The 25,108-nt window shown below is 35.7% G+C and overlaps 1 protein-coding gene across 3 annotated transcripts in view; it reads right to left on the bottom strand.

The window, feature by feature from the left end:
* SRBD1 (S1 RNA binding domain 1) overlaps positions 1-25,108 on the bottom strand; it is a 198,575-nt gene that overhangs the window by 141,666 nt on the left and 31,801 nt on the right. For all 3 annotated transcript variants that reach the window (XM_045885069.2, XM_045885070.3, XM_054509890.2), the window contains exons 8-12: positions 22,755-22,851; positions 20,038-20,173; positions 13,048-13,151; positions 7,598-7,705; positions 3,494-3,651 (exon numbers count right to left, since the gene is read on the bottom strand). In XM_045885069.2, the coding sequence (XP_045741025.1) occupies positions 3,494-3,651; positions 7,598-7,705; positions 13,048-13,151; positions 20,038-20,173; positions 22,755-22,851 (603 nt within the window). The remainder of the gene's footprint in view (positions 1-3,493; positions 3,652-7,597; positions 7,706-13,047; positions 13,152-20,037; positions 20,174-22,754; positions 22,852-25,108) is intronic.

Raw genomic sequence — 25,108 nt, 5'->3', positions numbered from 1 at the left:
TAGTGATCCGAAGGGGTATGTGCACCCCGATGTTTATAGTAGCAATGTTCACAATAGCCAAACTATGGAAAGAGCCAAGATGTCCATCAACAGATGAATGGATAAAGGAAATGTGAATGAAATATTATGCAGCCATCAATAAAAATGAAATCTTGCCATTTGCAACGATGTGGATGGAATAGAGGGTATTATGCTAAGCAAAATAAGTCAATCAGAGAAAGACATGTATCATATGATCTCACTGGTATGAGGAATTCTTAATCTCAGGAAACAAACTGAAGGTTGCTGGAGTGGTGGGGGGTGGGAGGCATGGGGTGGCTGGGTGATAGACATTGGGGAGGATATGTGCTATGGTGAGCACTGTGAATTGTGTAAGACTGTTGAATCACAGACCTGTACGTCTGAAACAAATAATACATTATACATTAAAAAAAAAAAAAAAGAAGAAGATAGTAGGAAGGGAAAAATGAAGGGGGGGAAATCGGAGGGGGAGACAAACCATGAGAGACTATGGACTCTGAGAAACAAACTGGAGGGTTCTAGAGGGGAGGGGGGTGGGGGGGTGGGTTAGCCTGGTGATGGGTATTAAAGAGGGCATGTATTGAATGGAGCACTGGGTATTATACGCAAACAATGAATCATGGAACATTACATCAAAAACTAATGATGTAATGTATGGTGATTAACACAACATAATAAAATAAAATTTAAAAAAAAATCATTTAAGAAAAACACATACTTTTAGCAATACCAATCAAGAAAAAGAAAGAAGACACAGATAAATTAAAAAAAGAAAATACAAATAAATCATATTAGAAATGAAAAAAGGGTATTACTAGAGCTTCAGCACAGATTAAAAAGATATAAAGACTATTATAAACAACTTCATGTTAATTTAAGTGTTGAAATGGATAAATTCTTGGAAATGTCTTACCAAAACAGAATGAAGATACAGACATATATATGTGGGTGTGCATAAAGTATTTTTAAGAAGTCATCCTGCAAGCAATACAAATAATATATCCAAATACAAATACATATGGTATCTCAACAGATGCAGGAAAAAACATTGGCAAAGTAGTCTTCCCACTTACTGTAAAAATATATAGTATAATAAAAAGAGCAACTAGGACAGCAAAACCAAAAATTCATGGCTATCTGTAACAAACTGTTCACAAAACTCAAAATTGATGATCAAGTGGGAATAATGCAACTATCAAGACCTACATGCATTGGCATTTCTGTGGGAGCAAGAAGAGACAAGCAATGAAATATCTCATGGACCAAAAAATATCAAAAGATACTTCCCTGTAGTGTGGGAAAGACCTCTGCATACCACAATTTATAGGTCAGTAGAAAGACTGCCCACTGAGTTCAGGAAGGATTGGACAATTCTAATCTCTATGAACTCTTGAAACTAACAGGCAGGATATCCTTTTCAAGACAAAAACCCCAACTGAGAAGAAGTTGTTGGGAATCATATCCCCACTGAACAAGATAAGGATAACATGGGCAAAGGAAAAAGAAGTCTAGGTAAAAGAGAGAAAGTATCAGGAAAACAGATTCCAGAAAGTAGAAGACTATCTCTTTATTCATATAGATATTACAGTGCTTTCCCCCCAACACCAATAATTTGGGGGAAAAAGAAGGGATAGTTCTAGAAATATAACGCTAGAAAACCTTTCCTGACCTGGTCTTCTATCCTAAAAGTTGGGGAAAATGAATTTTATGTCAAATTCCATATAGAATGAGTATTTTTTAAAACAGTAAATTAAAAAAAAGACTAGTATGTCCTTACAGAAAGATGTGTCCACAAAACACAGAGAAAAATTGTAACCTAAAGAATGAGCTATTAAAAAAAATCATAGAAAATGAGAATAACATAAATCAGAATTAGAAAACCCCAGAAATAACATGAGAGAACTCAAAACTGAAGTAGACATGAAAAAGTTATTCCAGGAGTACCTGGGTGGCTCAGTCAGTTAAGTGTCTGCCTTCAGCCCAGGTCATGATCCCAGAGTCCTTGGACTGAGTCCCCTATTGGGCTCTCTGCTCTGCGGGGAGCCTGCTTCTCCCTCTCTCTCTGCCTCTCTCCCCTGCTTGTGCTCTCTCTCTTTCTCATGTTCTCTCTCTCTCTCTCAAATAAATAAATAAAATCATTTAAGAAAAAAGTTATTTCAGAAAGAAAAATCTAAACCAAAAGAAACACAAGAACAATAAATATAATAGTATATAATATATGTAATATATATGTAATACATAATAATATATAGTAATAGTGCATAATATAATAATATAAATATAATAAGAGAACTATAAGGTAAAAATAAGAAAAATATAAAAGCTCAAAAAAATTTAAAGTGAAGAAGTTCATTATAGGACTGAAATCTATTTTTTATAAGTACCAAATGGAAATTCGAAAACTTGAAAACATAATAATTTAAATAAAGAACTCAATGGACAGCTTTAACTGCAGATCAGACACAGCAGAATAGAGGCTTAATTAACATAAAGACACAGTATAAAATAAAAGAATGAAAAACAGAAGAAAGAGGAAGTTGAAAGGTCTAATATACATGTAATTGGATTTCCAGAAAGAAATGCAAGAAGCTCTAAAAACCCCAAGGAGAATTCATGCTAAAAAACCCAAAAAAAAAACAAACGCACAACACACACATACAACACACACACATACACACACACACAGAGCTAAGCACATCATAAGAAAACCTCTGAAAACCAAGAGAGAAAATCTTAGCAGCCCGAGGAAAGAGACATCAAAAGAGCTCTTCAAAAGAGCAATAATAAGATTTTTGGTTGAGTTCTCATTCTCAACAAAAAGTGTAGTAGTCAGAGGGGGATAAAAACAGAAACAAAAAATGAAATGACACCTTTAAAGTACTGGAAATAACTGCCAATCATGAATTCCATGCCCAACAAAAATATCCTTCAGAAAGGAGGGCAAATCAGAAACATTTTAGACAAAAACTAACACAATTTGTCACCAGCTGACCCCATATTAAATGTAACAGGTTAGAGGGTCAGGCAGGGAGAAAATGATCCCAAATGTAAACACAGAAATGCAGCAAGAAATGAAAAGCAATAGAAAGGGTAGATAGTAAATAAGGGGGAAAAATGGGCAAAACAATAAAAATGGTACTTAAAATACACAGAGTTAAAATGTATCATACATTTTATAATACACTACAATAAACAGAAGTTAATGGGGGAATAGTAAAACTTGAGCCTGGTTAATCTTCAACATCTCCACAGTGACATAGGGAAGGGCATAAATGACAGTAATATGTTGAGATTTTTGATCAACAAATAAGACAAATATGAAGTTTGGTTTTCTGGCTTCCACATTGCTGTATGTGAGAAAACCATTTTCTAAGCCTTGAAAATTAACATTTCAAATCCTCACAATATGTATGATGTGAAACTTAGGACCAACCAAACAACTTTTAATTGAAGAACTGAAAGATGTCCTTACTGGTAGGAGAAATTATAGCCAATTTGCAACCATGTTTGTAACCAGGATCCACTCCCATCATGGTGCGCCCTGGAACAGGGCTTGTTAAAAGGAGCTGACGAAGGTTCCGTCCAAACATCATTACTGATTCCTTCTCTGCATCTGATGTTAGTTTGGCTCTTTAGAAACCAAAAAATAAAAGGAAAAAGAGAAAGAATTTAGTTTTTTATTCACCTAAAGTTTCTTCCTGAAAAAGAACAGAATTCATTCCATACACCTATTCCTCACAGGAATAATTATTATAACAAAATAAAGGAGAAAACACCACAGATAAAATTATGCTGAGCCTATTTTTGCTAATTGCAGTAATATATGAAACCATAAACAATTCTGAAGCAAATCTGAGGAGTTTGTCATACCTACATTTTTTCTCTATCAACTCTTTATATATAAAATCTATATGTATAAATATCTGTGTATGTGAAAGAAACAGAGTATATAAAGACCTAGACATCATATAGGAAGTCAAGTTAAAGTTTATCAGCTGATTAAAAATACAAACACAAAATTAGTGATAAACTATCCAATCCTAAGTAGTCTCTTCCATCAGTACTTAGTTTTTACACTTTTACCTATACAAATCTCAATGTCATCTTCTCACTCTGTTCAGTTCCCCACATTTAGCCCCCACCTTGTCATTCTCACAGACATGTGACATGACCAAGGATATTAGTAATCAGTCCAGAACCATGCTTCATGCACATAATTTCCCAGGTTTTCTCCAGAGAAGTTATTAAAAGTCTAATTTTAAAACTTTTTCTAGGATAAAAATATATGCCTAGAATGAACTTAAAGGCATTCAGAAACTAAGTTTTAACACCATTCATTTTCTTTCTTTTTTTTTTTAATATTTATTTATTTAAGTAATCACTACACACAATGTGGGGCTCGAAAACACGACCCAGAGATCAAGAGTCACACACTTTTCTGACTGAGCCAGTCAGGTGCCCCTTAACACCATTCATCTTCTTAACAAAAGCTCTTAACATATTATCTCCTGAAATTCTTATGAAATTTATAAGAAGACATAAAAAGTATGTCTTCTCCATTAGAACAGGTAAAGACATTCATGCCATGGCCACAAGAAAACTGCCAGTACAAAAACCATTCAAAGTACATTTCTTATCAGTGCTGAGGTAGAATTATCTACATATCTGAAGCTAACTAGTGTCTGCTTTTCTGTCGAGTCAATTTCTGAAGGCTTTCTCTCATCTTTTCACTGTCATTCTCCCGACGTCAGCCAAGCAACATGAAAAGTATCACGATAGGTATTTCTTTTTTTTTTTTAAAGATTTTATTTATTTGAGAGAGAGAATGAGAGAGAGTGAGAGAGCACATGAGAGGGGGGAGGGCCAGAGGGAGGAGCAGGGAGCCCGATGCGGGACTCGATCCCTGGACTCCAGGATCATGACCTGAGCTGAAGGCAGTCGCTCAACCAACTGAGCCACCTAGGCGCCCCCGATAGGTATTTCTAAATCTTCACTTTTAACTTTATTTATAAAGCGAATGTTTCTTGTCAGTCTTATATAAAGTACCATGATCGGTGTAAGATACAAAGCTGAAAAAAACAAGATCCCTGCTCTGAATACGACTGTACAGTGCAAAAAACAGAAAATAATCAGATAAGTATAAACAATGATAAGTGCTATGCCAATGAGAACATATGGGATGGACACCTAAACTGCAAAACTTTCTAAAACAGATGCCTTCTTAGGTGAATCAAGAAGAATAAGTATTAGAGTTAAGCAAACAAAGGCAGGGAGAATAGAATGAAGGCATAGAGAAAATGTTGCAGGCAATGCCATACGTAGACTCATGACTCATTATAGAAAAAGCAAGTAATTTCATATGCTAAAGTAAAAAGAAATACCAAAACACAAGGCTGTAGAGCCAAGATGAAATCAGACCACAAAAGGCTATGCATGATCTTCTAAAGAGCTTGGATTTAATCCTAGAGACAAAGAAGAGCCACTGGAGAATTTTAAGTAGAAGAGCATGATATAACCAGATGGGAGTGTGAGGATGGCAATATGAAATGTGTAGTATGGCAAAACAAAGACAGGGATCATCTATGACCCTAGAACAGTAATCCAGACAAGAAATTATCATATCCTTAACTAAAACAGTAACCACAGAGATCAAGAAGCGGCAAAATTCAAGGTATAATAAAGGAAGGGAAAACGGGCAGCACTTGGTAACTGACAATGTAGAATTGATGAAAGAGGTAGGTGTGAAAAACAACACAGGGATGAATCATCTTGATAGTTACAGAAATAAGAAATCCAAAGTAGACTGCATAGTATATAGTCAACTGAATCAAATGTCTGCAAAATAATATAGTCCGTATGATTGTTTTAAATACTCACACATGAATGGAGAAAAATCTGGTTAACAGTGATTATCTCTAGGAAGTAAAATTTTGTGGGTTTTTTTCCTTAGTGTTTTACTGATTCTTTCCATTTTTCTACATTAGGACAAATTTCTTTTTAATTAGAGAATTGAAGTAATTTTCTTTAAAGAAAATTCAATTGGGAGTTTTCTCCCTCAATTGCTGTTCGGGTAATTACAAGTATTTCTATCAAGAGACACATCTGCAGACAATGTCTGCAAACCAACTTACAGACTAAAATAAGATATATTTTTTTAACCACAGGCATTTTAGAAAAAGAAAAGAAAAGTGCTCTTGTTTGCCCACTGCTAAAAGAAGTCAGAGAAGGATTATACATTAAACAATCCCACACCAAATCGCTTACAGTAAATCTCAATGAAATCACCCCATAGGCAGTGAAGCTACTCAATTCAAATGTATGCAAAAATGTCCAAAGCACTACTGGACATTATATGCAACATGAAAAACCAAGATAAAGAAAAACAAGAGGAAATGAAATTTTGAATAAGGTAACTTTCTCTTTTTCCTTATGAACAAAACCCCTTATTTTTAAATTTTATGCCCCAGCACTCAAAAGCAAGAGATGTAACCTCGCACAGACTTGAAATAGGATACGAAAAGAAACAATATTGTTAAGGGACAACTGAGCTATGAAGGATGAATCAAGAGAATGAATGACTTTGATACAAAGAAGCTGGTCGAAAAAGCTATGTGTCTTTTTTAGTAGTACCCCCTCAGTCCCTGTCGTCAACACCTCCAAAGTCAATGGCCAAGTCCAGTAAAAGAAAAACAGGCAAACATTATAAAGGCTGCTATCAACTATAGTGAGCTTGAAGAGATGGCTAGAAATCTACAGTTTTCAAGCAACGCTTGCTGAAATCCATAAATAAGAGAGAATGAAGAAAGTCTAGACACGTAGGAAGGAATATATGAGGGAATGGCTGATTTGAAGTTTGACTACAAAGACAAAGGCTAGAGATAAGCAGGAAAGAGGGCTTTTGCCTCCTCAAACGTCTTTCCATCTCTTCCCCTACAAAAACCCACAATCTGCACCTCAGCTCTTTTGCAGTTCTTCTTTGTAACTCTTAGTCCTTCCACGAGTTCATTTAGATGGTCACTTTAATCATCTCCTCTAATATGTGCTCATCACTGCTGATAATTATTCACCTAAATAACTCCCATTTAGAATTAAAAAGATGTATTAGCTTTCGCTCTTCATAGTAATAAATTCATAGTAAGAAATTCATCATGTGCTCAGTGGGGCACATGATGAATTTATTATGCTGTTTTTGGTTCTCTTACCTCCAAAAACTGTTTCCAACTAAATTCTCCATTAACTTCTTAGTTTATTATCCCAAGCTAAATCTCTCATCAATAAAACCATTTGTTTGTCTTGGCTGTCAAATTGCAAAACTGGTTTTGTAGGACTGGAAGGGGTACACATTAACTGGTGAAGATTTGAAAAGTACATTATAATTAAGACCTCTGTTTTGTGGTCTACGCATATGAATGCCTCTACAGATTGAAATCTACGCTTAACTATAATTGCTTTGTGATCCTGACTCAGTCTCCGGATGGGTTAGTAGATCAACAAATACTTACTTCATGCTTTAATAGGTCTATTAGCATAAATAATAATAAACAGTACATAAAATTAAATAAGACAAGATACATACCTGAACTCTCTACAGAGGAGAGGATAAATAAGGCGTTTAAAAGAATCATCAAGTGAATTGTGTAAGATCTTCATTAACTCTGGCCTTGCAAAGCCACGTGGTCTCCACCTGCAAAAAAGAAAAGCCTACACTAAAACCGATGTAGCAATAACAAGAGCATAAAAGGGTTCCTGGAAGAGGGGAGAGGAAGTGGAACAGAAAAGGGGGAAAAACTTTACTGAAGCCAAAGTAACATAATCTGTGAGGAAAGACTGTGATGTCTGGAAATTATTACTATGACATCTGGAGTTCTTATTTTTAAAAATCTGGTAACCACGGTCACATATAAAACTTGAGGAAAAACCTTTCTTATTCTGGGAAGAGTCTCCAGAGCATTATTAATAATGGTGAAAATCTTAAGATATAAGAAAGTCACCAGAAAATGACTAATACACTTCTGTGAACTAAATTATATTCCCTAAAATTAATATGTTGAAGCTCTAACCCCCAATGAGATTATACTTAGAGATGGGGCCTTTGGGAGATAATTAGGATTAGATGTATCATGAGGGTAGGGCATCATGATGGGATTAATGCCTTAGAAGAAAAGATTATCAGAGAGCCTGCCCTCTCTCTATCCCTCTCTCTCCCAGCCAGGTGAGGGCATAGAGAGAAGGCAGCAGTCTACAAGCCAAGAAGAGGGTTTTCACCAGGAACCAAATCAGCCTGTACCTTGATCTTGGACTTTACATCCTCCAGAACTAGGAGAAAATAAATTTCTGTTGTTTAAGCCACTCAGTCTATGGTATTTTGTTATGGCAGCAAAGCTAAGACAAACATGTATCCTTCTTTGTCCATTCCTTTATCTCTTCCTGAGAGTTAAAGCAAACTGAGCAAAGGAGAAACTCTGTTTTAACCCTTGCCTCTTGCCATTCCTTAGTAGAACTCACTCTACTCCTCAGGCTGCAGTGCTCTGCCACACAGTGCATCTGCATACATGCTGATGGATATAAATGTCAGAGAACTAAATGGTAGTGGGCACTGGATAAAAAACAGTAAGAGAAAAACACAAGCTAAAAAGGATAAATTCAGCCCAACCCTTTCCATGTTTCCATCCATCTATAGCATCTCTGCCTTTGCCCTTCAATGACTCTTGAGTAGAAACCATTAATAAAATATCTATTTTATAAATCATAATAAAATAAACTATTAATATAGCCCAGGGACACTGTCATCTCTCTTACATCTCTTGGGTAGGAAATAAACTAAATTTCAGTGGACAAATCTTTAAGCATCTATAATGTGATACACCAACGGTTTCATAATAACAACTAATTGAATCCTTTCCATAGAATGTTATCATCTGAGTAGAATACAGTTTTGTTTTTTAATTTGAATGAAAGTGCTTTCAGGACATATATCCTTCCACTCAAATCCCTGTTACTCCCTATTGTCACCTTTACCTGAGGGCATGAGGGCTAGGGAGGAGTCGGAGATGAATTAGACACACATTATTAATATTATAATTAATACTATGTTGTTACTGTTATTGCTGTTATTATTATTAATTTGGAGAGCCCAATGTCATGAAAGATGTCCCAGAAGAAACATTTGAGATGGGTTTTAAAAAAGGAATTGTGCTTTACCAAAGACCCAGAAAAAAAAGAAACCACAGCACATGTAAAAGCATAGAGGCGTGAAAGAACATGATGAGTCCTTTCAAGTAGATTAGTACTGCTAGAGTATAACTGTCAGGATCAGGTGGGCGGTAGATGGGGCTAGAAAATATGGCAGTGGCCAGATCATTAAAGGTCTTATACAGCATGCTATGGAGCTTGGCAAGTTAGGAGAGAACACAGTCCTGGGTCATGGGACAATATACTAGGAAGATAATCCTTAGAGGCAGGAAGGCCCCAGTGGAGTGATTTTTTAAATATATATATTGGATATCTGCTGGGGGTCATTCCCTTTAAGACCAAACTTAGGGGGCGCCTGGGTGGCTCAGTCATTAAGCGTCTGCCTTCGGCTCAGGTCATGATCTCAGGGTCCTGGGATCAAGCCCCGCATCGGGCTCCCGCTCAGCGGGGATCCTGCTTCTCCCTCTCCCACTCCCCCTGCTTGTGTTCCCTCTCTCGCTGTGTCTCTCTCTGTCAAATAAAATCTTAAAAAAGAAAAAAAAAAGACCAAACTTAGGTTTCCCCATTGCTAGTAGGAAAAACATAGAAATCCTTAACATTGCTTACCCAATCCCTCTGTAAGCCTCAATAGTTTTCCACAAACCTTATCTCTTGCCCCGATATCTACTCTGGGTTCCTTCTAAATAATTCCCTATATTGAAGCCAGAGTGATCTTAAAATGCAAACCGATCATGAGAATCATCTGTTTAAACTCTTTATTGGCTTTTCATTATCCTTAAGAATAAAATCCTTACCCTGTCTAGAAAATTAGGTATGATGTGGCCCATGCCTACAAATCAATCCTCATTTCTTGTTGCTTCCTGTTCCTCTCCTTTTGTCTCTGACCTACATATACACACAACCCAGACTACATTAGGGTTCCCTGTTACAAGCTCATGAAACACTGCACTTCTCCTTTATAACCTCAGCATACTCTTAACCATTTGCTCAGGGTCTTCTCCATTAAACTACATTGTCACCAAGGACAAAGAGCATATTTGTCTGGTTTACAGGTGAATCCCCAGCATCTAGCATATAACCTGAATAGATGAATACACGAGAGAGGTGGAAGGTGGAAGAAGTAGGGACAAAGAGAGTAAAACAAAAAAAGAGGAAGAAGAAAAGATTTGAGTATCTCTAGTCATTCACATGTGTTTAAAAAATGAAAACAATTCCTTGAGAATGGTTCTTTGGTTTCCAGAGAAGTATTTTAGCTGGCTCTTGTTTCAGTTCTTTAGTTCCCATAGAAGAGTTTCTTCAATTATCTATATGAAGAGAAACTTCTAGAAAGTAACTGAAACTTATATTATTATACCATCTATACTATCTCTGTAAGGAAACCATTCCTTAACATTTACTTAGTATGAAGATACAGTTTAAAATGTAACTAATACTTGTTAGCTATTGAGGACAGACTCTGATACTGAGCATAATGAACATTCACAGGAAAATAAGATAGAAGTTGTTTCCAGTTTACTGTGATATATTTACAAAAGCCATTTCTAAAAAAGAGTTTTGCGGGGCACCTGGGTGGCTCAGTTGGTTAAGCAGTTGCCTTCGGCTCAGGTCATGATCCCAGGGTCCTGGGATCGAGCCCCGCATCGATCTCCCTCTGCCTGCTTCTCTGCCTACTTGTTCTCTCTCTCTATCTCTCTGTCAAATAAATAAAATCTTTAAAAAAATAAAAATAAAAAATAAAAAAATAAAAAAGAGTTTTGCACAACAATCCCACTACTTTGTAATAATAGATACCACTGAAGGCTACACAATTACATGGAATATAATTTAATTCTCTTAAATCTGTGAAAAAGGTATTACTCATCATTTTGACAATAATGAAACTAAAAGAAATTAAGTAATGTGCTCATAGTCACAAGGGTAAGAAGTAATATAATTGGAATTCAAACTCAGATATATGTTTCTAGGATTTTGTTCTTTTTATGAAACTCTTAGAATTTCATCATATTTTAAATTAAAATTATCTAATTTCTTAACACAATTGTTTAAATCTATAATTTCTTTTATTTATTTCCTTTTTATTTTTAATGAAATGTATTTGTTTACAAAAGAAATAAGCATCATTTAAAAAAAAACTCTACAGGACAGTATACAACAGAAAATTAAAATCTTGGGCGCCTGGGTGGCTCAGTTGGTTAAGCGACTGCCTTCGGCTCAGGTCATGATCCTGGAGTCCCAGGATCGAGTCCCACATCGGGCTCCCTGCTCAGCAGGGGGTCTGCTTCTCCCTCTAACCCTCCTCCCTCTCATGTTCTCTGTCTCTCATTCTCTCTCTCGCAAATAAATAAAATCTTAAAAAAAAAAAAAATTAAAATCTCACACTACAGCTATGGAATAGATCATCTGTGTTTTTCAAAAATTTTCTTACACATACAACGACCTATTTTTTGACACTAACGAGACCATACTATAAATACTAATTGTAAGCTGTCTTTTTAACCTAATAAGACATGTTTATATCTCAATTTTAGCTCTATCTCACCTTTTCTAAAGATGGCTGCACAGAATTCCACTGAATGGATATAACATAATTGGCTTACACAATTTACCTACTAATTAACATTGAGACAGTTGTTTCACTTGATGGGTCCTTGGTTAGCATTATTTGGTCATTAAGCAAGCTGATCCTTCATGGAATTGGGTTTTGGCAAACCAGTTTCCAATCAATTGATCAAAGAACGATATTGGATGAGAGAGTTAACTTTCAAAGTATATAGCACTTGTTCCTCTCAAAGAAAAATTCATCCAACTCTTCAAATAGCTTTCCCAGCAATCTCCCAAACTTAAGGTTACACAGAAGTAGCTTATGAGGAGCATGACCCAAATCTACATGTCCTAACTGCTAGGCAAGCTTTTTTACCTTTGCATCAGTTTTCTCATTGGTCAAATGGCAGCTACAAATCTGCTCTACCAACCGAACAGACTGTTGTAAGGATCAAATACACTCTGAAAAGCTAAAACTAAAAGTTAGAAGTTCTATACAAATACGTGGTGCTATTTTAAAAGGTTCCCTTAACAAATGAAAAAGGATAATGAAAAGTTACATAAGTTTAGACAATTCTCTGAAATATCCAATAAACTTAATGTTTGTTTCAATCATTCTTAGTGTGCAAAACATTTTAAGTAAATTGCATATACTATGTTTAGAGACTTATATTGTAATATCCGATAAATTATATTCTTGTTTCAATTATCCTTAATGATCTGTATCCTTAGTGATACAGATATGCCATATACACTATATTTTTGTTAATTTAGCTTCTCATAAGAGAAAACACTGTATAAGATTCGAATGGGGGCGCCTGGGTGGCTCAGTTGGTTAAGCGACTGCCTTTGGCTCAGGTCATGATCCTGGAGTCCTGGGATCAAGTCCCGCATCGGGCTCCCTGCTTGGCGGGGAGTCTGCTTCTCCCTCTGACCCTCCCCCCTCTCATGTGCTCTCTCTCATTCTCTCTCTCTCAAATAAATAAATAAAATCTTAAAAAAAAAAAAAATTTAAAAAAAAGATTCGAATGGTACAAAAAAGTATTAAAGTAAAAGTCTTTCTCCCCAGAGATAATCACTATCAATAATTTATTTTAATATTTAATATATCCTGTTTCCTATGTAAACATACACAACATTTCTACTTCTTTTTGACATAAAAAGGACACATATCCATTGTCAATGTTTGTTTGTTTAATAGAACGGACATTTTCCCATATCAGTAAGTATAGGGTCTCAGTATAGTATTTTAGAAATGGAAGACAGAAAATTCTGTAAAATCTATAAACAGACCTGTTTTGGACGCACCACCTGCAGAATTCATTCTTTACTCCATCAGAAATGTTGACTTTGACAGTCAATATCTTCAAATTTTCTCCACGGTTAATTGCCAGAATCTGAATGCAAACATATATAGCAAAGACTGATGATACACTAAATAGGTAAATGGTTAATTTAACCAGTCAACACTGGTAAAATAAATAGCGTGGTTATCCAGCCAAGAGCTAGATCAATTTTTTATTAACTTATTTACCAAAAATGTATTTAAAAATAATCATTTCTTTATACTTCTTTCAAAAAAGTTTTTTTTAAATAAAATATAGGTACAAAGCCTATGACATTCACAGGAAGAGATTTTGGTGAGATTATTTCAGATTTGACTAACTGAAATTTTTGATCATCTGGAGTTAGGAAATTTTCTCTTTATATTTGTGAAAACATATTGCTAAGATAAAGATGCATGCAAATTCCCAAGTGGAATAATACTACTAACTGTTATCATTTATTGGGCATTTACTAATTGTCAGGTCTATCTCAGCCCTTTAAATACTTATTTAATTTTCCAAGCTAACAGGGGGATATGTATTATCTTCACTTTATATAATAATTTTTTAAGATTAATTTATCCCTAATAACAAAGATAACAAGTGAAGGAAAAATTTAAACTCAGATCAAGCTGTCTATCTCTTAAGCAAATGTCTTAAAATACATTAAAAACACTCCTTTAGGGGCACCTGGGTGGCTCAGTCGTTAAGGGTCTGCCTTCGGCTCAGGTCATGATCCCAGGGTCCTGGGATGGAGTCCCCGCATCGGGCTCCCTGCTCAGCGGGAAGCCTGCTTCTCACTCTCCCACTCCCCCTGCTTGTGTTCCCTCTCTCGCTATGTCTCTCTGTCAAATAAATAAAAAAACCTTTAAAAAAAAAAAAAAAAAAAAACACTCCTTTAAAGAAAAGCAAACAAACCCAAGCAAGTAGAATAAAGGAAATAATAAAGAACAGAGGAAAAATTGAGAATAGAAAACAACAGAAAATAGTGTTAACAAAACCAAAAATCTTCTTTGAAAATATCACAAAATTGAAACGCCTTTCCCTAAACCAAGAAAAAAAGGAGGAAGCATTCCAATTACCAAAATCAAAAATAAGAGGGGCCATTACTATGGAAGTTATAGAAATAAAAGGGATCATAAGAATACTATGAACAACATACGTCAAATTATACCACTTAAATAAAATGGAAAAATTCTTAAAAAGACAGACTGCCAAAGCAGAAAATAGAAACAGAAAATCTGAAAAGATCTACAATAAGTAAAGAAGACTAAATTAGTAATTTAAAATTTTCCCACAAGAAAATGTCCAGGCCCAGATGGCTTCACCACAGAATTCTTCCAACCATTTAAAGAATTAACACCAATTCTTCACAAACTCTTCCAAAATATACGAAAGAAGAAAAAACTTCCCAACTCTATTTACCCTGATACCCAAACCAGACAAGAACATTGCAAAAAACAAAAATAAAATAAAGACCATTCTCTCTTATGTATACAGATATAAAAATCCTCAATAGAAAAAGTAAACCAAATCCATAAATATATAAAAAGGATTACACACTAGGATCAAGAGGGATTTATCCCAGGAATGCAAGGTTGGTTTAACACCCAAAAATCAATTAACATGATACATCATACCAATAAAATAAAAAACAAAAATTACACAATCTTCTTCTTACACAATAGATGCAGAAAGAATATTTGACAAAATTCCAGGTTTGTTCACAATAAAAACACTCAACAAACTAGGAACAGAAACCAACTTCTTTAATGTGATAAAGATCACATACAAAAACCCCACAGATAGTATCATATTTAATGGTCAAAGACTGGATACTTTCCCTCTAAAATTACAAGGGTCTCCTCTTGCCACTTCTATTCAACATCGTACTGGAGGTTCTAGCCAGGGCAATTAGACAAGAAAAAGAAATAGAAGACATCTAGATTGAAAAGAAAGAAAACTATCTCTATTTGCATATAACATGACCTTATATATGGAGAACCCTAAGGAATTCACTATAAAACTATTAGAACTAATAAAGAGTTCGGCAGGATTGCAGGATAATCAATTTTTACACATTAGCAATAAGCATTCTGAAAATAAATTAAAAAAAAAAAAACTCATTTACCATAGCACCAAAAGGAATAAAATACTCAGGAATAAATGTAACAAAGGAAGTGCAAAATGCATACTCTGAAAACTACAAAACATTGCTAAAAGAAATTGAAAAAATGGAAAAATATCTCATGTTCCAGAAAATTTAATGTTGCTAAAATGGCAATACTAACCCCAATTGATTTACAGATTCAATGCACTGCTATCAAATCCCAGCTAGTTTCTTTGCAGAAATTGACAAATTCTAAGAGTCATACAGAAATTCAAGGGACCCAGAGTCAATCTTGAAAAAGAAGAAAAAAGTTGAAGGAGTCCTACCTTCTGATTTCAAAACTTATTACAAAGCTACAGTAATCACAACTGTGTGTTCAGAAATAAGTCCATACACCTACAATCAACTGATTTTCAACAAGGATGCCAAGACAATTCATTGGGAAAAATAGTCTTTTCAACAAGCAATGCTGGGTTGACTGGATAGCTATGTTCAAATGAATGAAGCTGGACTCCTTTACATTTTCATACACAAAAATGATTCAAAATTGGTCAAAGACCTTAACATAAGAAGTAAAGATATAAAACTCTTAGAAGAAAATATAAGAGAAAATCTTCATGACCATGAGTTAGGTAAGACCTTACACATAACACTACATGCACAATCAACAAAAGAAAAAATAAATAGATTAGACTTCAATAAAATTATACATCAAAGGATACCATTAAGAAAGTAAAAAGAAAACATATAGCATGGGAGAAAAGTTTTGCAAATCATTTGTCACATAAAAGAATTAGATCTAGAACAGATAAATGACTCTTATAACTAACAAGAGCAAAGGCCATGTCACCTTCACACCCCAAGTAGGAACCAATATATAATAAGTGTCCAAGAAAAATTTGTGGAGTAACTGATGACTCTCCATGTTACCTTAAAGCAAACAAACACCTTTGCATGTCTGTATATCACCATAAGTTAAAAAATTAAGAGTTGTAATGGTGGAAAATATCACATGAAAGGTAATGCACTCTAATTCTTTTTATTATCTTTTTTTTTTTTCAAAGATTTTATTTATTTATTTGAGAGAGAGAATGAGAGACAGAGAGCACGAGAGGGAAGAGGGCAGAGGGAGAAGCAGACCCCTGCTGAGCAGGGAGCCCGATGTGGGACTCGATCCCGGGACTCCAGGATCATGACCTGAGCCGAAGGCAGCCGCTTAACCAACTGAGCCACCCAGGCGCCCTTTATTATCTTTTAACAGTAAAATGCAGATGGAAGGAAAAATTAATTTTAAAAATGTTATACTGAGGACTTCCAAGCTTGGAGAACACTGGCAATCTCTTGATTCCAAATCTCCCCCTCATCTTCCTATAAAACCTTAATAAAAGAGACAAAAACAATACGGACCCACATCTTTGGCATTTCTAGGGAACAGAACTAAATTGCCATCTGATTTCTCTGAAGCAACATACAAAGCAAGGCAACAACAGAGCAACATATTTAAGAAAGTTAAGGAAAGAAAGTAAAAACAAAAAAATAATATACTGATCTAAGCTGTCCACATATCAAGCCCATTGGAAACAACTGTGAATGTATTAGAACTCAGAGAATACTGTACACATACACTCTCCTTAAGAAATATAGAAGAGCAGGGGTCGGTACCCTGGTCAGTAAACTATGGTCCATGGGACAAATCCAGTCAAACATCTGTTTGCATAAATAGGATTTTATTAAAACACAACCATGCTCCCTTGTTTCTATATTATCTGTGACTACTGTCAGCTGCAATGGCAGTTGTGTAACTGCAGCAAAAGCTACCTGGCTCAGAAAATCAAGACATTTATTCTCTGGTCCTCTACAGCAAAGCTTGGCCAACTCCCTACTGGACTAGACAATAAGCTTCATTACAACAAAAGATTGGAAAGTTCTGGCAAAACGACTAAGGGCAAGCATTTCATATAACTGTAGGGCTAAGATTAAAACAAGGGAGAAATCAATTTCCATTAAGAAAATACAGGTACAATCCTGACACCAAAGTAGATTTTAAGCTAAAAACCATTAAACAAGATAAAGAAGGACAGTTTATAATGCTAAAGCCACATTCTGGTTTTGGAATAGAGCAAGGACTATTAGCACACTTTAAAGTTGCTGTTAGGTGTGACATCACCAACACAATAGAGAAGGGAACTCCGAAAGTCCATCCCTCTACAACAGTAGCAAACTGGCCGAAGCTGTCAGAATCAACTTTTTTAGAACTCTGGACCCTAATAAAAAGCTTACAACAACCAGAGGAACATTTAAAGAAAAAAGGAGACACAGAGTTTTGGTAAAAGAGCACTTTTAAACTTACTCATTTGCCATCCTCTGCTCTTCAGATGAGCAGTGGCCATGAAGATAACAGCCTACATTCCTAGCACAGGTTGCTAGTGCCAGAGGGAGCAACATGGACCTCATTCTCAAAAATTTGTAATTGTGTGTTTTGATCTGTCTGATGGCTCTGTGAAGGATGAACTCAAGGGCTTGCCTTTGTTTTGCCTGTCTCAGAGTTTCCCCAGGACAGAAGCCATTCTCTGGGTGGCATTTGTCAAAAGTATTTAAAGGCAAATAAATTAGTCGCAGTGTTGAGGGGTAAGGGATAAAAGTAGGTGATGAGGGATTACAGTCAGGGTAACCAACAAACAGACCACAAAAACCTGGATGAAAAAGACGCTTGAATACTAGATACTTGAGGAGAAGGGGGTTTTTTAAAGTTCCTGCATAGATTAGAGAATCTTGGAGTCTGTATGCATGCTTGGGACTAGACACATGCTCTGAAAAGACCTTAAGCTTTCACCTTTGACTAACCTTTGGGCTCCATGCAAACAGGAAGTGAAGGCTAAGGACAGAACTGTAAATAGCCTTGCTATGCTAATGTTGAAGGAGTACCCCTAACAGTCAATCTGCAAGAACTAGGAGAATATGCTTTTTGTTTTGGCTATCTAGGCATTAAGAAAATCTGTCAAATAACTAGCGGTCCACTAAGCTAATGGAAGAGATTTCAGTGGTCACACATGACAAAGAATACAGACATTTAAAAATTAGTTTAGAAGGCACTAAACAAACAATAAAATCCCCAACAGCAGCAACAACAAATACTAAGGAGGAGGATCTGATTTTCAGTGTTGCCAATTTATAATATTCAAAATGTCAAGTTTTTAAGATAAAATTACAAGGCATGCAAAGAAATAAGAAAGTATCACCCATTTACAGGAAAAAAGAAACCAACAGAAACTATCTCTGAAGAAACTCAGACATTGGTCTTCCCAGACCACTTTAAATCAACTGTCTTAAATATGCTCAGAGTTAAAGGAAATCATGGACAGAGACCTAAAAAAAATCAGGAGAACGTGGTCTCAACAAAAACAGAATATCGATAAAGAGTTGAAAATTACAAAAAGAAACCAAACGGAAATTTTGAGCTGAGAACTACAATGACTGAAATGAAAAATTTACTGAAAGGGTTCAAGAGTTAATTTGAGCAAGCAGAAGAAAGAATCAGCAAACTTGAAGACTGGTCAATTGAGATTATACAGTCTGAGAAGAAAAAGGGAAAAAAAAAAAAAGAAATAAACAGAGCCTAAGAAACCTGTGAGACATTATCAAGTATACCAACATACATGTAACAGGAGACCCAGGAGAGGAGAAAGAGGCAGAAAGAATATTTGAAGAAATAATGACCCAAATTTCTCAGTTTTAATGAAAAATAATCAACACATCCAAGAATCAGAATGAACCCCAAGAAAGATAAACTCAAGGAGATCCACAGTGAGACACATTATAATCAAACTGTTAAAACCTAAAGCCAGAGAATCCTGGAAGAAGAGAAGTAATTCATCATGTGTTAAGGACTCGGTAAGACTAACAGCTGATTCTTCATCAAAACCATGGAGGCCAGAAGACAGTGGAATGACAAATTCAGAGCTGAAAGAAAAAACTGTCAGCGTAGAATTCTATACCCAGAAAAAGTTCTGGAGATTGGTTGCACAACAATTTAAATATACTTAACATTACTGAACTGTGCACTTAAAAATGGTTAGGATGGTAAAATTATAAGTTAAATACATACGTTACATATATTTTACCGCAATTAAAAATAAATTAAAAAAAACAAATTAAGACCTTACAAATAAACAAAAACTGAGGGAGTTTCTCTCTAGTAGACCAGCCCTACATAAAATGTTACAGGAAGTCCTTCAGGCAGAAATGAAAGGACACTAGACAGTAACTCAAAAGCATACAAAGAAATAAAGAACACTGGTAAAAGTAGCTACATAGGTAAATGTAAAGCCAGTATTATTTTATTTTCAGTTTGTGAATCATCTTTTTTCCCCATATGACATAAAAGCCACTTTCCACATTGTAGATATAACAATTAGGAAAAAAATTAGTAAAATGAAAAATGATATTAAAAGACAGAAATATAAGAACTATAATTTACACAACTAAGTGAGATCTCACACTTTAAATCAGATTATCTCTAATTTGTATGTCACACGGAAAAGTATTGAGCTCTAAACCAAGCACAGCGAAAAGCAAAATCTAATATGAAAGATCACCAGCCAAAACCTCAAGATATCTGAAGTGGTATACTGTCAGTTCTGCTAATAAATCTCAGTTTTACTAACTTTTCTGGGTCTTGAGTTCCACATTTGTGAAATGCGAAAGATATGACAATATTATAAGAATTTATATGGAAAAAAGAAAATGGTTGCCTTAAAATTCTTTAATTCCTTAATAAGTAAAGTTGTAGGCAAATCCAAAGTATCATCATTATTACTATCAGCATGGATAAGCAGTTTCTTTATTTACCTGATGATGTTGAATGTTTCTTATGTTGCATGAAAAATTCTGGTAGAGCAGAAACTTATCAACATCTTTCTCATTTACTTTTTTTGAGGACACCTTTGCTAGAGATGACTGGATACAAATATACCTATTTTGGCACCTGTTCAGTAAAGAAACACATTATATGGAAACAACGTTAGCAAAAAACTTAAGCTATTACCAAATGAGATTCTTTTTTTAAGTGATGCCCAAGTATAAAAAGGTACTGACCCATCAAAAGAGGACTCTGCTAGTATAAGTCCTCCAGATCTGTGTATATGTCAACCCAATCCTCCTATAAAATGCCTAAATCAGTTCATCTGCAGTTATGTAAGAGACCAAAACTACAGATACCAGATCAATAATTCTGGTCTAGATATCATCCTTTTCTAACCACTGAGTCAGGCAGTCAAAAGCCAAGTAAAAGCTAAAAAGAAGGGAAATGAGAGGATATGGCAGGACAGCTTTCCAGTGACAGTTTATAAAACTGAAACAAATTTCGGTAGTATGATACTTATAAAAACACATTTAAACCTGGTCGATTCTCCTCCTTTGACTCATTCCTACTAGGAATTTTTACTATTACTGAGGAGATAGGAAACTTCTCTCCCTGTATTAACAAAAACCCTGACAAGCCACTGCAGTCAACTGGTTCATCTCCACCTTTCCTCTCCTCTGCACACCTCATACAGAGATGTGGAGAAAGAGTAAGAGCAGACAGTCTTCTCTGCTGATACACAGCTGAAAAATATATTAAAATAGGGTTTTAGGATAGTATCTTTTTTTAATGAGGCATAAAATCCAAAAGCCCAAGTAGGGCCTACTAGGTCATGAGGTTTTAATCTCTTATAAATGGACCATGATACCATGGATAAGCAGCTCTCTCCATCAGCTGAAATTCATTTTGAGGTCAGCACTTTTATCTATACCTGATATTAAACATTCTCAAATTAACTCAATCACTTATAAATACCAGAAATGAGATATTATAATACATATATAGTACATACGTCTAAAAAGCATGCCACCCAGTCTAAATGAATATCTCTAGCATACATTGTATAATGTAATGGGTTTTTTTTGTTTTTTTTTTTAGTTTTTGATGTAGTGTTCCATGATTCATTGTTTGTGTATAACACCCAGTGCTCATTCAATACATGCCCTCTTTAATACCCATCACCAGGCTAACCCATCCCCCAACTTCCCTCCTCTCTAGAAGCCTCAGTTTGTTTCTCAGAGTCCATAGTCTCTCATGGTTCGTCTCCACCTTCGATTTCCCCCCCTTCATTTTTCCCTTCCTACTATCTTCTTCTTCTTCTTTTTTAACATATAATGTATTATTTGTTTCAGAGGTACAGGTCTGTGATTCAACAGTCTTACACAATTCACAGCACTCACCATGGCAATGTCTATCACCCAGCCACCCCGTCCCTCCCACCCCCCACCACTCCAGCAACCCTCAGTTTGTTTCCTGAGATTAAGAATTCCTCATATCAGTGAGATCATATGATACATGTCTTTCTCTGATTGACTTATTTTGCTTAACGTAATACCCTCTAGTTCCATCCACATCGTTGCAAATGGCAAGATTTCATTTTTTTTTTGATGGCTGCATAATAGTCCATTGTATCTATATACCACATCTACTTTATCCATTCATCTGTTGATGGACATCTTTGCTCTTTCCATAGTTTGGCTATTGTGGACACTGCTGCTATAAACATTGGGGTGCACGTACCCCTTCGGATCACTACATTTGTATCTTTGGGGTAAATACTCAGTAGTGCAATTGCTGGGTTGTATGGTAGCTCTATTTTCAACTTTTTGAGGAACTTCCATGCTGTTTTCCAGAGTGGCTGCACCTGCTTGCATTCCCACCAACAGTGTGGGAGGGTCCCCCTTTCTCCACATCCCCGCCAACATCTGTCGTTTCCTGACTTGTTAATTTTAGCCATTCTGACTGGTGTGAGGTGGTATCTCATTGAGGTTTTGATTTGGATTTCCCTGATGCCAAGCAATGTGGAACACTTTGTCATGTGTCTGTTGGCCATTTGGATGTCTTCTTTGGAAAAATGTCTGTTCACGTCTTCTGCCCATTTCTTGATTGGATTATTTGTTCTTTGGGTGTTGAGCTTGATAAGTTCTTTATAGATTTTGGATACTAGCCCTTTATCTGTTATGTCATTTGCAAGTATCTTCTCCCATTCTGTCGGTTGTCTTCTGGTTTTGTTGACTGTTTCCTTTGCTGTGCAAAAGCTTTTTATCTTGATGAAGTCCCAATAGTTCATTTTTGCCCTTGCTTCCCTTGCCTTTGGCGATGTTCCTAGGAAGAAGTTGCTGTGGCTGAGGTCGAAGAGGCTGCTGCCTGTGTTCTCCTCTAGGATTTTGATGGACTCCTGTCTCACATTTAAGTCTCTAATACAATGGTTTTTAAACTGTTCCTCAGAGCCCTCCACTGAGGTATGTCAGTGTAAGGAAGATGAGCAGGCAGAGTTCCAGGCTTCCTGCCTAGAATTCAATTAAAGCAACATCACTTTTATCTGTTTTATATGTTAGGGTTCTATTGCTTGAACAAAGAGTTCTGCTACCAAAAAAAAAGTCTAAAAATAAAGTTTTTAATGAACACTAGTGTTAGCACTAACCATACAACCCTTAACAGCATGAGTCCACAAAGCAGAAAACGCTAAAAAAGAGTTACTCACAATTTCCGAATGAAGTCAAGCGTGTCTTTGTCTTTAGCAATCATGTCTGCTAAAATATGCTGCACTCCTGTTTCAATATCCTGGAGTGCTGAAAGTCCTTTAGGAGAAGTTTAAGGGGGAAAACAAAGCAAAAACTACAGATTGGTTCTTTAAGTCTACAATTAAATCATAATAAATTTACTCCAGTCAAAATGAACCCTTAAATTGAAAACCTTAAGACAGAGAAGTATCATAGCAGTGACTAGCTTACCTCTGCAAAAAAAATAACAAGTCTCCAAAGCAATAATACAGGACCTTTACATATCATATAACCTAGTGGTAAAAAATGCAGCTCTGGAGCCAGCTGCCTGGCCTAATCCTAGTTCTACCACTTACCAAATGTGTAACCTTGGGCAAGTTACTTGACACCTCTGTGCCTCAGTTTCCTATAAAAATGGAATAATAGCACCTACTTCATGAAGTGTTTATAAAGAATAAATGTACTATGGGAAATATATATTAACAGAGTTATAACCTAAGGTATACCATTTCATACCAGTTACAAAAATTATCCCTTACAAGTAATTTTATTAATATTCTTATTTTGACTTATGAGGCATTTATTCACATTTTTAATGATCCATTTGAATTTCTCAAATCTCATGAGCACAAAACAAGAGCCATTATGTGGTCATTCATCTTCATAGTTGAATTGTCTACCAGTTGTGCATTATGTTCTTTCCAAGTGCTTCTGGTTTGCTAATTTATAGCAGTGACTCTTGAACATCAGGGCCCTGTGATATCAACTTATATATACATTAAGAGAGATCATTCGCATTGCTTTTTTTTCCATTTCTTCTTAGTTGTTCTATTAAAGCTTTTTTTTCTTGCATTAAAGTTTGAATTACACAAGCAGTTAAGTATCATAAGTATGTTTTTCTGAGAGCATAGTTTTAATGAGTAATAGGTACAGAAGACAAAGAAAATAAGAGGACAGACTTAGGGAGTCATTAATAAAGAGAAATGCCTTGTTGGGTTTTCTTATAACTACTCTTAACTATTAAAATAACTAAAATTATTTTAAAGAAATTTAACCATTAAAATTAGTATAAATTCTGTTTACATTTTAAGAGAGTTTCCCTACGAGGGGATTTTCAGGAGTGAATTACCTTTGAGAGGTGGAAGGTTGTATATATAAAGGACCTAGAACAGCTGTGACATACAGTAAGCAGTCAGTAAATATCTGCTCTTGGGTGAGCTATCTCCCTACATCAGTCTTCATCTCAGAAAACCAGTCACTGAGCCTCAGTTGGTTGAGCGGCTGCCTTCGGCTCAGGTCATGATCCCGGAGTCCTGGAATCGAGCCCCGCCCCAGGATTAAGCCTGCTTCTCCCTCTGCTCCTCACCCGACTCATGCTCTCTCTCTCACTCTTGCTCTCTCTCAAATAAATACATAAAATCTTACCAAAAAAGAAAAAAGGAAAGAAAGAAAAGAAAACCAGTCACTATGCACTAATTCCTGGAGTCCCAAAGCACCTTACAGCATCATTACACAAAATTTAATAAAAACACCAGGGTAGTAAGTCAGAAGTAAAGATGGAACCTATCTCCAATGAGAATCATCAATGAGAGAGAACAGAAAAAGGAAGTTATATATTTTTCTATTATAATAATAAGAGACCTTTAAAAAGCCCCCATCATTTTTGACGAATACAGTTTGTAAACTTTTTATAATTGACAAACCTTATATAATTAAAATTACACTAGAGCTCTAGAGCAATGTTTTGTACAGTCTAAGGACCCAAAAATAAAATCACACTAGGTACTTACTAAAAATATGGATTCCTAGACTTGGGGATTTTTGTTTTGCAGAGCATTCCAGATGATTCTGATACCCATTAAAGTTTAAAAAAAAAAAAAAGGGCAAAAAAGCACTGCTGGGGAGGTGCCTTGAGCTACCTTTACAGCAGTGGTTCCTAATGGGAGGTAGAAATTATCAGAGTCACTTGGGTAGCTCAATCACATTACATTACCTCCTTCTCAGTCCAACTAGAAAGAGAAAGGATTGGGAAAAGAGTCTTGTGTGTTTGAATAAGCATCTGCTTCCATCAGAGAGAACTGATCACTGGGGCTTAAGACAGCCAAAAATAACAAGAGTTCAAAAAGTTTAGCACCTCAATGAAATCAGGAGGATATAAGGACCACAGAAGCAGAAAATCGTTATCTCCTCTGTTGTAGTGAAAACTTTCCAGCCAGATTCTTCAAAGCTCCACAACTGTAACAAAAATTGAAGGGCCAACACTTCTTTTCACTTTATCTGCAATACGGCTACCTCTTCTTCCACACAACAGAGCAATCAGCTACTCCTCCTTGTA

The sequence above is a fragment of the Mirounga angustirostris genome, unplaced genomic scaffold, assembly GCF_029215605.1.
Source record: "Mirounga angustirostris isolate CCGP_5_RB_7025 unplaced genomic scaffold, mMirAng1.0.hap1 SCAF_10, whole genome shotgun sequence".
Taxonomy (NCBI): Eukaryota; Metazoa; Chordata; class Mammalia; order Carnivora; family Phocidae; genus Mirounga; species Mirounga angustirostris.
This window is presented reverse-complemented; position numbering and strand designations above follow the sequence as displayed.